The following is a 13128-nucleotide window of genomic DNA, read 5'->3' as shown; positions in this document are numbered from 1 at the left end:
TTCCGCTGTAGGTTAGGTGAGCTGGCAGTCTTACCTTCGGTATTTCTTCCATAATCAGCTCGTCCGAGAAAGGGGATGACGTAGGAGTCATGATTCTTTTCCCGAGTCTAGCCCTGATGCCTTCGTTTGCCGAGGTTCTATGATTAGAACGTTCGGGCGTACGATGGGGGCTAGGGGTTCGATCATGCCTCCTGTCTCTTCTTCTTTCTCGGCTACTGACCTCGGGTCGTTCGCCAGATCTGCTCGACTCACCTACCCCGAGTCTCGTGTGGATCGAAGGTCTTAACCTTGAGTGGACCGAGGGCCTCAACCTGCTGAGCACCGAGCTTCGGATCCGAGTGTTACGAGTAGTTGATTCGCTTTGGAGAGCTGTTGGAGTAGGCGATGGTCTCGCAAACCAATCTGGTTGCTGTTGTGCCCTTTTTTGGGTGTCCCACGTGCTTTCCGTCCACCTCGACGTCAAGTGTGTTCCTGTCAAGGGAAGGAGTTCTCGTTCGGGTCTGGACACTTCCGCACTGGGTGGCTCGTTCAGCCTTCGCCTGGTCCTCCTCTCTTCTCTGCGGTCGTTTGCCAGTCCTTGCTGCTTCTCATTGAAGAGGAAGTTTTGCATGATGGTCATGGCCGCAGTGAGCTCTTCCCTAGTTGGAATCGGAGGTCCTGCATTTGTGGCGGTCGTAGCTCTGCTTGGCTGTGACCTCGCCATCGATTGAGGGTGCCCCTCTTGGTCAGATTCTGAATCTGACCGCACCATCATATCGTCGTCATTGTTAACAACATCATTCACCATTTTCGCGGAAAGAGGTGGTTGATGTCTTTCAAAGGCTTTGAAGTGTTCTTCCCCACAGACGGCGCCAAATTGTTCCGGTGTTGTAAAGATGGAAATAATGGGCTTCGAATGAAGGCCCTTTTGTATGTGTTGAAGATCTTGCTTGTTTGAATGAGTGGAGTCCGAATTCACCTGCACAAGAGCAAAGTCACTAGCCTCGGGGGTGTTTCCGAGGAAAGCCCCTCCGATGCCTAAGTAAGAATGATGCTCGGATTCTAGAGAGAAGTTCTCTAGAAGAGTAGTCTTAAGGCGATAAATTGGACGTACCTTGAGGTGTGAGCCTTGGCGGCCTATTTATAGTGTTTGCATAATAAATGCCCATAGGTCACTTATTGTTATTGGGCCTTGGGCCTTAATGGATGGCTGAATAGCCATTGGTAGGTTTGATGTTGTTGTTTAGAGCCATTGGGCTTTGGACTTAGTGGCCCAATTGAGAATCAATTGGGAGCCCAAACAGTATTCATCTTAATGAGTGATACTCTGTAGAAATCAATAACTTAGACCTTGTTGACCCGAGAGGAATTATAGCCCGGAGAACCGTTCATCTTATCTACTTACGAAATACAGTATTATGCTAACTAATTAAAATAATATGGGTAAGGTACAACTAACTCAAAATACTTGCTTTTAACAACTACGAATTTGTAGTATTGTACCTCTGTACGTTAGTATATATGTTATAAAATACAAAATTTTGGAAAGGCATGAGCTCAAAAGTTCCAACTACTTTGGGCTGTTTGGAAGTTTCCTATTACTCTGTATACACTGCACAGAATCGGCTGTATGTCATCGGAAATGTAGGCACCGTATATATTATTACTCCCTAATTATTGATTGTCAAATCGGTGTAATTATTTTTAAACGAATACACCATATCTGTATTTTATAGTAGTGTTATTATTTTTACATAATAATATGCACGTACATAATTAATTAGTTGCACATAATTTATTTTGGGGTTAGAAACTTTGTTTTGAACTCCACGAAATAAGTAGTAGGGATCCCAAAAAAAAGCTGATTTATATTTTACGAAAATGATAAAGGTCGCAACATATGACCTTTAAGCCGTGTCACAATGATGACATGGCATGCTTATGTGTCATGATTTAAATTGGAAATTAAAATATTTAACTTATACTACCTCCGTTCCTAAATGATCTTTACGGTTACTATTTGCACGGTAATTAAGGAATTTTGGTGAACATGTGATGGTGGGGTAACAAATGGAAAATGAGTGGCTATAAATTGTCCAACAATGTGAGTGGGTGGAAACTAATATTAAAGTATTGTGAGTGGGTAAGTTATGGTGGGCCAAATAAGAGTAAAAATGGAATAAAGTAGGAGTGTAAAGAACTTTCAGGAACGGACTAAAACGGAAAGCGTAAAGAACTTTTAGGAACGGAGTTAGTATTTTTTATTATACAGGTTATAAAAAAAGGTTGGAAAATCTTAATATTCTAATTTTTTTCCTTTTTTATTTCGACTACCTTATATACATATTTTCGTAGTAGAAATATTGAATTAATAGTAAAAATATTATGATGACGCATAGCCTACGTGCCGCTTATATGTATCAATTAAACTGCGACACGTAAGATTGCGACAACTAAATGTTGTCGCAACTTGCGACCTTTATCATCGTCCTATATTTTATTACGAATTTACGAGTACGAGTATGAGCCCAGTCAAATATTCAAATGAATTGCCGGATTCATACTGTTGTGGGTCCAGCCCACTTGTTGCACAAGTAAATAATCTATCTTGTGTTTGTAAGCTCAAAATGTTTGGTTATGTTTTTAGTCCACTTGGGGCTAAATTGGTTTGCTTATCTTAGAAGCCTTGGAGTGTTTTTGATGTTTTAGTTATGACCTAAGGGGAGTTAGGTTAGCTGAGAGAAACAATCAGATAAAAAACACACACAAAAAGGAGAGGAGAGAAAGAGAGTGTTCGTAGCTTTGAGGGCAGTCATTAGAAAACTGCCGTTTGCCGGAGATTGAACGGTAGGATCGTGCTGATTTTTGGTCAGCTTGTTGAGGATACATTAGGGCCTCATTTTGAATGGTTGGATCGTCGTTTTGAGCTCTGGTTTGTCCGTGGTCGCTGCTGGACAAAACCTACGTTTTTTTGTGATATTCTTCATCTCTTATGTATGGAAGTGTTGGTGGGTTGTGAACTTTGTATTTCTGATTTGGGTTCTTTTGCCCTTAATTCTATCATAATAAGAGAAGGTGACAAGGGTGGACTCCTCACAAGTCCCGTGGCTTTTACTCTTCACATTGAAGGGGTTTTCCACGTATAATTCGCGTGTGTTGATTGATTTTGTTCTTCCGCATTATATTATTTGTTGTTGTCCATTATTGGTTGATTGTTAGGTTATTTGTTTGGTGGATTATTTGTGGTGAATTGGAGTTGTATTTTTTGGTTGATTGTATTGGAGGTGATCTTTGTGGGTAGTTGATATACTACTAGGGTCCTATCTCATACCAGGCTCACTTCTGACCTCACTGCTAACATGCCACCTTCTTCTTTGTCACACTGCAGCAAACAACACCAACTGAACAAAAAAGTACTAATACCGTACAAAAACTCCATATAAACTAGCTACTTTAATCAGGATTGTTCTTGTTAATTTTCCCTTTTGTCGGTTCTAATGATTTGAAACGGATGGAATCCTTTCATATTTTTGAATTTCAGGTTTCGGTGTTTTGGAGATGAACTTCAGCCTATCAACAACTATCAAGGGATAACTTGTCCTGAGTACTACTCTGTACGTAAATTGGAAGAAAACACAATACGGAGTACAGAGTAGTGCTTCTATGTAGAACAGCTAGTAGAAGCATAAACCAAACTGCTAAACTCGAATAGCAATATAGAGAGTCTAAATATTCACTACATTAATTTCTGTTTAAACACTAGCCAACTCCACTCTATTCTCACCATTACTAGAATCGCCTACAGCCACACTTCTGTGTACATTTTTGTACCTGTAATTCTTAGCCAAGAACACAAAAACACACATATTCAACACAATTATGATCACCAACAGCCAGTAAAAATAATCAAGTCGGCTATGGTTCAAATCCTTTCCTATCCATCTCTCACCGCCTTTCATCCCTGTAACGCAGTCCACAATAGTAATTAACAACGTACTAAGGAAGCTCCCAACACCGATAACACTTAGGTAAAACGCCAACCCTAAACTCCTCATCGAGTCAGGAACTTGTTCATAGAAATACTCTTGCATTCCAACTAAGGAAAACCCATCCCCAATACCAATCAACAAGAATTGAGGCACTAACCAAAACACACTTATTATTTTCCCTTGTAATGACATGTTTAACCTCTTCCTCTCCACTAAAGCCGAGATTATCATTGATATGATTAAGATAACCATGCCAATACTTATTCTTGTAAGGATATTAATGCCTCTTTCGTTTCCTGTAACTTTCCTTAAGTATGGAAGGAGGACTTTGTCGTATAAGGCTACTGAGGCAATCATCCCAACGGACGTTAATGTGTAAACAGAAGCTGCTGGGATTTCAAAGTGTTTGAATATTTTCCTATCCATTTCGCCTCCTTGCTTGATGAAAAATGTTGACCCTTGTGCAATGCCTAACCCAAATACCAAGCATGTTAGCCATATGGGAATCATGGTTATTATCAGCTTCAGTTCCTCTACTTGTGTTAACGTTGCTAGCCTCCATTGACTTTGGTTTTCCTTCCATGCTCCATTATTATATTCACTTTCCTCCATTATAGCAGCTTTGTCAAGAAATCTGCAGTACAATATTATCAATATATGTACTAAAAAACAAGTACAATGAATTAATTCCCCTGAATAATTCTTTCTTACCTGAGTCTATTAGTGTGGCCTAAAAGCCGTCCTTGGAGCTTCTCCGAGTTAGGAACCTCGTACAATAAGGAAGAATCTGATGGACAATGGAGATTTCTCTTAGCCACAGCAGCAACAAAGACGCGCAACAATGGGGTTAAGGGGCTTCCACGGGCTATTCTGTAACGGTAAACTGGCCTTCCAAGAACAAATATCAGGACAGTGGCACCCATAGTTACTGTTAGTATACAAAAACCAACGCCCCAACTAACATAGTCTTGCAGATAGACTATCAAAGTTACTCCAAAGAAGAGGCCACTACAAAGTGCAATGTTCCACCAGTTGAAGAAAGACATCTTTTGTTTCCTTTCTTCAGAATGGTTGTCATCGAATTGGTCTGCCCCAAAGCTCTCCAAGCATGGTTTATGACCCCCTGTTGCAAGGGCCACGAGGTAGGCCGCTATAAAGAAGACAACCTCATGGACTTTGCTAACATGTTCACACGAATTTGGGGTTGTGCTGCAGGGTTTAAGGCTTGGAATATATTGTGTCATGGTAAATAGAGCTAAGCCCTGTACATGTACATAGAGTCATGAGGTAAGAAACAGAGAATTTATTAATCAGAATTCTACAAGGACAACTTATCAAATATCAACTAACTACAAATATTTACTCGGTCTGTTTTGAAATAACTGCAACATTTGACTTGTTATGGTCTTTAATATATACAATTATGACCATAAATATCTCAAATTCCCCTTATTTTTCCGCTTTCATGCAATCACAACCGTTCATACAACAATAAAGTAAAAGGGTTCAACAGAGCTCTAAACTAGTTCTCTACAAGGGCGGTTCTTGGGGTGGGCGGGGTGAGACACATAGCCCTAAAATTCAGATATACGGAGTAATATAATTATTTCCTACGTCGTATTAACAAAAATAAAATTGAAGTAGTGGTTAAGGTATTGTTGTGTATTACACTACTAATACCCTAAATCATTCCTTCATTTTGAGAAATTGCATACGGTCTCGTAAGCGTGATGTCATCATAGTCCCGACGCTAGTTCTCTGCATTCAACCATCCAACCGCGTCTTAACGGGCCCAACATTATAAAAAAAAAGTCAAACTCCAAGAGGCCCAAACCCACGTTAATTTCCTTTTCTTTCACTTTTATGTGGGTCTGAATATTGCATGCAACTTTTGGCATTTGAGCAAAATTTCGGCATTAGGGCCCAAAGCCCACAGGATGTTTGAAAAAAAATCCATTTTGGAACTATGATTATTTCATATTTTTTTTAATGATTATTTCATTCTTGAATAAGTGTGACATTCCAACTTGCTAAACCTAGGCAAATCCCTAATTAACCAACGTTAATCAAATCAAATTCCGTCTGCGTCGTTGATTTTTAGGCTCTCTTTACCCACACAAAATTTTCATTAGTTGTGACGTTTAACTATAAAAGAGAGGAAATTGACATATGAAATTCAAGATAGGATTTTTGAGATGTATATAGTCCTTTTGGAATTAAAGTAACCATTTGCGTTAGTTGCATGTCTCTTTATCAGGGTGGTCTTGTCTTAAATATTTTTCAGTATGTCATATCAGTATTCCATTGACACTTAATGATTCAGATTCTTGTTAAAACTCTTTTAAACTCGTCAAATTTAGCTCTTCAAATCACCAAATTTTAGCTCTAACCCGTTAACTCATTAAAGACTTCTTAACTTAAACATCATATACTCTACAGATTTCTTTGTCTGGCCTTAAGGTTCTCTGGGTCATATATCATTTCAGCGAAATTCAAGTCTTAAGACTTAGTGTTAAATTACTAATTATACTTCTAGGGCTCGTTTAAGAGCCGGGTCATAAATGGTGTCAATGAGAATAAATTTGTATGTAAACTTGTAAGGAAAATCAATATCCATTACCATTGTAATGCTAGTTTACTCAAAATTATATTTTATAGCGTTCAGCAGAAGAGCGTTCTTGTAATTATAAAGGGTTGATATCCAAGATCTGGGACGAGATCGATTTCAATTCGACTAAAATTGATATGCAATTATGAAGAATAAAATAGTAAAATAGAGAATTGGGAGGAGAGAGTGGGAATAAAAAGACTTGCCAGGACATAGAGAACAGCAGAGAAGAGAATCATGAAATAGCGACCAGTGTAAGCATCGGCAAGAAACCCACCAAGAAGAGGCATCACTGTTGTAACTCCAGTCCATATATTCACACTATTTGCCGCCGTTTTCAGGTCTTGGTGCATCACTTTTGTCATGTATGTTATCATATTTGTTGCTATTCCAAAGTAGCTCAATCTCTCACTAAACTCAATTGCTACATATATAATACATTAGTTCATTCAAGATAAACCATTGCATCAGTCATTCATACATGAGCCGGACTTACAATAACATATTACGGGTAAATTTACTAATAAAAACGGAGAAAGCTCTCCTTAGACAAATGAGATACTCTAAATTATTGAAAGTCCGACTCATATAAGAGTTTTGTAAAGAGAACGATTTGGTGATTACCTATGATGAAGCAAGAGGCTTTCCATGAGCCAGTGGAGGATCGAAGAGGAATCCTTCCTTTGTAATCATATGAAGAATCAAGAACTTGTGATTCCGCAACGACATCATCGTCTTCTTCATCTTCATCTTCATCTTCATCTTCTTCTTCCTTATAGTTCTTTGATGGGATTTCAGTAGCGAAACCATCTGTTTCTCTCTGTGTTTGATGCATGATTTACTGAGTCGTGTAGGTAGCTAGGTGAATGCAAGAGATATCGGAAGGCCGTTACTTAAACATGAGAGCGATCGAGTGAATTACTTACTGTATATGCGGGGTGTATATATGTAATATACAATAGTGAATACTCCTAATAAATACGGAGTAAGTCGTATCCTTATAAGTTTAACCTAGTCACAAATGTCACTAGCTAGCTAGTAGTGGTGTTAAAATAGGTTTGACCTAGCTATGAATCTATGATAGTGCACGGTGCAATAAATAGAATACACTAAATAGTCCCTCCCAACTCATCTTTGTGCAAAATGTTTGGTAGGAGGTTGATGCAAAGAACTACTTTCTGAAACAAGATAACGTTGTAGTTTTGTTGTTTTGAATACGACCACACTCATTTTTGTAGGAATATCTATCTATCCTTCGTCAATTTAGATGGTGGACAAAGGTGCACATAAGCATATTCTGAGAGGATAATGCACAAAAGAACATGACAACTATGTTAGAAAATAACATAGATTTGTATTTTTTTGTACTTATAGTTTTAACAAAATAAAAAGATCTCTAATCTCACATTCTTTTAGCTATGTACTACGTGCTTGAATTGTATTATTTAGGTGTGTATCATATTTAGTGTGCACCTTTATTCATAGTCCACTAACTTTTCTATACTAGCTTGGTCTAGCGGTAATCTTTCCACTACAAGAAATTGTACCATTAACGACGGGAAATTCCGTCGTTAAAGGCCAATAATCGTTGATTAATGACGGAATTTCTTGTCGCGAACCCGTCATAAAAGGAGGTCGTCGTTAATGTAAAATCTCGTCGTTAATCCGTCGTAAAAGACATTTGTGACGGTTGTTCCCGTTTTATTTTGGTTGTTAGCCCCGTCGTAAAAGACTTTTGTAACAGGATTTTTGACCCGTCGTAAAAGACATTTGCAACGGTTGTTCCCGTATTTGTTTGGTGTTAGCCCCGTCACAAAAGACTTTTGTGACAAAAAATTTAACCCATCGTAATTAGGCTGTCATTAAAGACACAAATTCCTGTAGTGTTCACCGTTGGGAATATAAATGTGCGTTCAATCTTTTTCCCTTAAGTGACATCAAGCTGCTTACCACTTGAGCCAACTCTATGTTAATAATGTGCGTTCAATCAACCTTCAATAGAGACACTTAAAGGTAGGAAATCTGATGATACTTTATTTCACTCCTCACTTTTAAAGACCTAGTCCAATTAACCAACCGGATCGAGTTAATATATGACAATATTCTAACCTTAATAAAAAAAAATAACAAGTTGAAGAATCAGTCAACAGCTCTATGCCTCTATATATACTCCGTAGTAAACACTTCCTAATGATATAAAAAGTGATTTGAACATAAAGTAATACTCGTAGTTTTTATTTACTTTTATTTTAAAATAAAACGGGATATTAAAAGTAAGGATATGTTTCTCTCAAAATTGTACCATGACTTGTCTAGACATATAAAATAAAAGAAAGGTACCATGATCGAGTATGTGATGATCGATCAATGTTTTCTTTTTGTGGGTTTTAGTCTAATAATCTAAAATAGATTTACTTTTTGATAGATAGAATGAGAAGAAAAGCTATCAAAATTTATTCAAAAGTTTGAACGTACGTAAAGAAGTCGTATAATTAATCAACTGATCGATCTGAATGTAGCTTATACGGATCGGAGCAAGAAAGTTGATATTCGTAATGCAAAAATGATTATATTCGCTGAATATGATTGGGTTGTATTGAGGTGGAAGCTGAGTCGGTGCAATAACTTGGAAATGTACGTAAGGTCGAATTTGGTTACCTGATAAGTAAACGCAGACAAAACTTTACATTTTTCAGCATTGATGTTTTAGTGGCAAACTTTTTTCTCAGTTACGTAGTATAATACAAAATTTATATCGATCATCTCGATATTACTAATAAGTCTAGATAAGGCAACTTATAAAGGATTATAATTAAATTTTAATAAGTTTGTATATATGAAAATAGATGAGTAGAATGCACTGTTCCTTACTTGATATTCACTTCAAAATCATAGAGTGATGATATGCAAATCACCTATTTACGAAGTTATAGAAGTTTAGAAATATTGCATAACAAATGTTTGTATACAAATTCTACCCAAATTTTAAAAATTATATTTCCTTTTACGGGAGTTTGAATCATATAATGAAAAAAAACATCTACTCTAGTTCAACTTTCTAAAAGTCTTGATTAATTTTGTAAGTATCATTGTGTCTTCAAAGTATAATACTCCTTAGAATTTGAATACGCGTTTATAGAAACTTTGAATCTTGGTTACAAGTACGCCCAACAACACGTGCATGACACACACCCTCTACGCATATATTGTATTTAAACACATGTATAACATGTTCCTACTTGAATGTATCTTCTTCTCAATGTAGGTTTGGGTGCATAGAAGAATTTGCATCATCTAGTATGTTTCCAAGTACCTATCAAATCCCCTATCTTGAAATTCAATACTTCCTATAGTGCTCCCCTAAGTACTTATCAAACTCCTTTTGATACCCTCTACAAATATTATTGTTATTATTCTTCAAAAAAGAAGAATGAGAAGAACTTTAAGTCCAAACCTTTCTTTTTATTTATTTTTGTTAATTTTTGGAAATAAATAATTAAAATCCTACCGTCAAAAAGGAAGATATATTCTCACTTTAATTTGCATGTTATATTGTCCAAATTGAGCATAATATAAAACCTTCTTTTGGTGCCATTTATTTTGGGTTACAGAAAGCAGAATATATTCTGCCCAAATTATTATATAGTTTGATGTTAAGTTTGAACTTATACATCATGCTTTCCTAGATGCTTTTTTTTATGGTGAACCACAAAGGTTGAGGCACACCATTAATGGCAATTGTCAGAGGACCAACTCAGCCAAAAGCTTAAGTTTATGGTTGAAGCCCCACGATTAGTTTTATACTCTATCACGCCCCCTTACATGAAAGTCCTTTGGGCTTGAAGTGTGGATGCAGCATAGGCCTCCTTATACCCAGCGCGAAATATTCCACTTTGAAAGGAGGGGTGGATGAGATTTGAACCCGTGACATTTGCGTCACGTTGGCTCTGATACCATGTCAAAGGACCAACTCAACCAAAAGCTTAAGCTCATGGTTGAAGCCCCAAGATTAGTTTTATACTCTATCAGCAATGACTAACTCTATCATCTAACATACTTCCGGTTCTCGGAGGTCGGCATTTGAATACCAACTTAATTAGTTTCTAGATGTTTTTTAGCTTTACTTAAAAAACAAGATTATTATATATTCTGCCTAGCTAACCCCATTTTTAACCCTACTTATGCGGTTGAATTCCATATGCTATATCATCCACTTTGTGCAATTTTAGTAGGCATTTTATTACTCCTAAATTCCCACTAATATAGATATATGATCAAGAATATGATAAAGTCAATAGAGCTATATGCCTATATAGCATTATAGCTAGCTCCCAAGAATTTGTTGTTGCTAATCCATTGATGAAATGCTAGCCAACCAAAGCGTAACGCGTCATTTTTGTTCAAATGAAAACAGGAATTTTAAAGAAATAGTTATATGTACATTCTATATATTCTAATGGTTACATTTTGTCCATCATATATTTAAGTTTTGTCTACCAGTTTAATGCATAAAACAGTTTCATAAGATAGAGACCTGTTCAATAATTTATATCTCGTGCATTAACGAAGCATGTACAATCTAGTAATAAACAATAAACAAATCTCAAATATCATATGGTAATACAAATTTCTTTCCAATATTTTCCCTTACAACAATTTTCAGTCAACAACGTAACCCCCCTAAAAATGTACACCCTCAAGGGGAAAAATCCATCGAAAAAAAAAAAAAAAGAAAAGAAATCAGGTTGAGCAACATGGCTTCTTGTTAAAATTATTATTAGTCCCAACATTAATGTTAGTGCCTTGAGGCAAAGAACCAGAAGCTTGTTGTGCAGCTAATGTTTTCTTGCTAATAACTTGATAAATATCTAACAAAATGGTTTGAAAAGCCTTGTCAACATTAGTAGAGTCTAAAGCTGATGTTTCGAGGAAAACAAGTTCTTCCCTCTCAGCTAAGAATTGGCCTTCTTGCTCAGTAACTCCCCTTAAATGCCTAAGATCGGACTTGTTTCCGACTAACATGATCACGATGTTTGAATCTGCGTGGTCGCGTAGTTCATGAAGCCATCGGTTCACGTTATCAAAGCTTTGTTTCTTGGTTAAGTCGTACACTAACAGGGCTCCTACAGCTCCCCTGTAGTATGCACTTGTTATGGCTCTGTACCTCTCTTGTCCTGCTGTGTCCCATATCTGTGCTTTTACCACTTTGCCTTCTACCTGCATTTCCACAATTAATTATTATAACCTTCAATTTTACATGCTTAGATTTTTCAGGTGTAGTATGACAATTATATGCACATAATTTGATTAAAACTTTCCCTTTTTAGTTAGGCTATACACTTTTCTTTTCTTTTTAATGGAAAGTTAGGCTATACACTTCTGGAGGATACAGAAAGACAGGTTTTCATATAGATGTGCCAAAATCAGTTTCTGAGACATGAATATATGAAAACCTGTCTTTCTGTAGGCTACTCATTAAGTGAATATATGAAAGACAGGTTTCTGAGACACTTAGTGAGTAGCCTAACTGGTTTTCACTAAGTGTTATACCAAAGTCAACATAAGATGTGCCAAAATCAGTTTCTAAGACATGAATATATGTGCCAAAATCAGTTTCTGAATAGATTGATAGGAAATCATAAAGATGAGCAAATAACAAGGCGAATTCAAACATGAATATAAATTCTTGCACTGCAACCCTTATAGCATGCGCCGTTAGCACCAAGAATGGTGTTCTCTTACGCGCTCATGTGTGGGCAAGAAGCACCATGCTTGGTGCAGGGATGGTTTGTCGAGCGCATAGATGGTCGTAAGTCGTAACGAGGGGAAACCTCGAGATATATTCGTGTTCATTGTCCCCAACTAAAAGGTTTTCGATTTGATTAATTACAGCAAGCTATTGTACTAAATATTTGGATGAACTCACCTGTAACGTTCTTGTAGCGAATTCAACTCCAATCGTGGACTTGGATTCCAAGCAAAACTCATTTCTGGTAAACCTTGACAGAATATTGGATTTACCGACACCTGAATCTCCAATCAATACGATCTTGAACAGATAATCATATTCATGATCAACTCTATAAGCCATTGATTATTATTATTATTATTTATTATTATTATTATTGATACTATTATTTCCTCTCACGTAAAAAATACTAATCAGATCAAATAGCCATGTTTAAGACATTTACCTTGGTAAAAAGGAGAACAAAATGAAAGGTAAATAACACTTATACAACTCATAACGTACTTTTGCACTTGTCTAATTTAGGATCCTAAAAATAATTTAAGGGTTGAAGAGATATTTTGCACATAAATCACTCAATAAAACAGTAAACTATAAAAAAAAACCGAAGAAATTGGCGAAAGAATCAAGGGTTAATATGAGATAGGCCTATTGGCAGAATTAAATTAGATAATCTATTTATTCCTACTTCCTAGCATGGAAAATTAGCAATTGTTAATAACTTAATATATATTTTCTTGATGGATAAATATAGTACTGTACTTCTTAAATAAAGTTTTTCCAAAATAATTTCTATATGTTTG

The 13128-nt window shown here is 36.5% G+C and overlaps 2 protein-coding genes across 2 annotated transcripts; both read right to left on the bottom strand.

Annotated features, from left to right (window-relative positions):
* Window positions 1–3657: 3657 nt before the first annotated feature.
* Window positions 3658–7752, bottom strand: LOC110785490 (protein NRT1/ PTR FAMILY 5.6). The gene is made up of 4 exons (XM_021989937.2): window positions 7201–7752; window positions 6783–7000; window positions 4680–5230; window positions 3658–4602 (listed from the first exon to the last, which is right to left on the bottom strand). Exons 1-4 carry the CDS (start codon window positions 7409–7411, stop codon window positions 3732–3734), a joined length of 1851 nt encoding a protein of 616 aa, XP_021845629.2. The 5' UTR covers window positions 7412–7752; the 3' UTR covers window positions 3658–3731.
* A 3425-nt stretch (window positions 7753–11177) lies between these two features.
* Window positions 11178–13031, bottom strand: LOC110785493 (ras-related protein Rab2BV). The gene is made up of 2 exons (XM_021989940.2): window positions 12503–13031; window positions 11178–11793 (listed from the first exon to the last, which is right to left on the bottom strand). The coding sequence occupies exons 1-2, from the start codon at window positions 12665–12667 to the stop codon at window positions 11317–11319; spliced, it is 642 nt and encodes a 213-aa protein (XP_021845632.1). The 5' UTR covers window positions 12668–13031; the 3' UTR covers window positions 11178–11316.
* Window positions 13032–13128: the final 97 nt, after the last annotated feature.

The sequence above is a fragment of the Spinacia oleracea genome, chromosome 1, assembly GCF_020520425.1.
Source record: "Spinacia oleracea cultivar Varoflay chromosome 1, BTI_SOV_V1, whole genome shotgun sequence".
NCBI classification, from domain to species: domain Eukaryota; kingdom Viridiplantae; phylum Streptophyta; class Magnoliopsida; order Caryophyllales; family Amaranthaceae; genus Spinacia; species Spinacia oleracea.
Note: the sequence above shows the minus strand (reverse complement) of the source record. Positions and strands in the feature narration are given on the sequence as shown.

Bases quoted from the DNA above. Each gene is read 5' to 3' on its own strand.
- LOC110785490 (XM_021989937.2), bottom strand. From the start codon at position 7,411: ATGCATCAAACACAGAGAGAAACAGATGGTTTCGCTACTGAAATCCCA. The intron at 7,001-7,200 runs GTAATCACCAAA...TTATATATGTAG, and splicing joins AGCCTCTTGCTTCATCATAG to CAATTGAGTTTAGTGAGAGA. The intron at 4,603-4,679 runs GTAAGAAAGAAT...ATTGTACTGCAG, and splicing joins GGCCACACTAATAGACTCAG to ATTTCTTGACAAAGCTGCTA.
- LOC110785493 (XM_021989940.2), bottom strand. From the start codon at position 12,667: ATGGCTTATAGAGTTGATCATGAATATGATTATCTGTTCAAGATCGTA. The intron at 11,794-12,502 runs GTGAGTTCATCC...GTGGAAATGCAG, and splicing joins TCGCTACAAGAACGTTACAG to GTAGAAGGCAAAGTGGTAAA.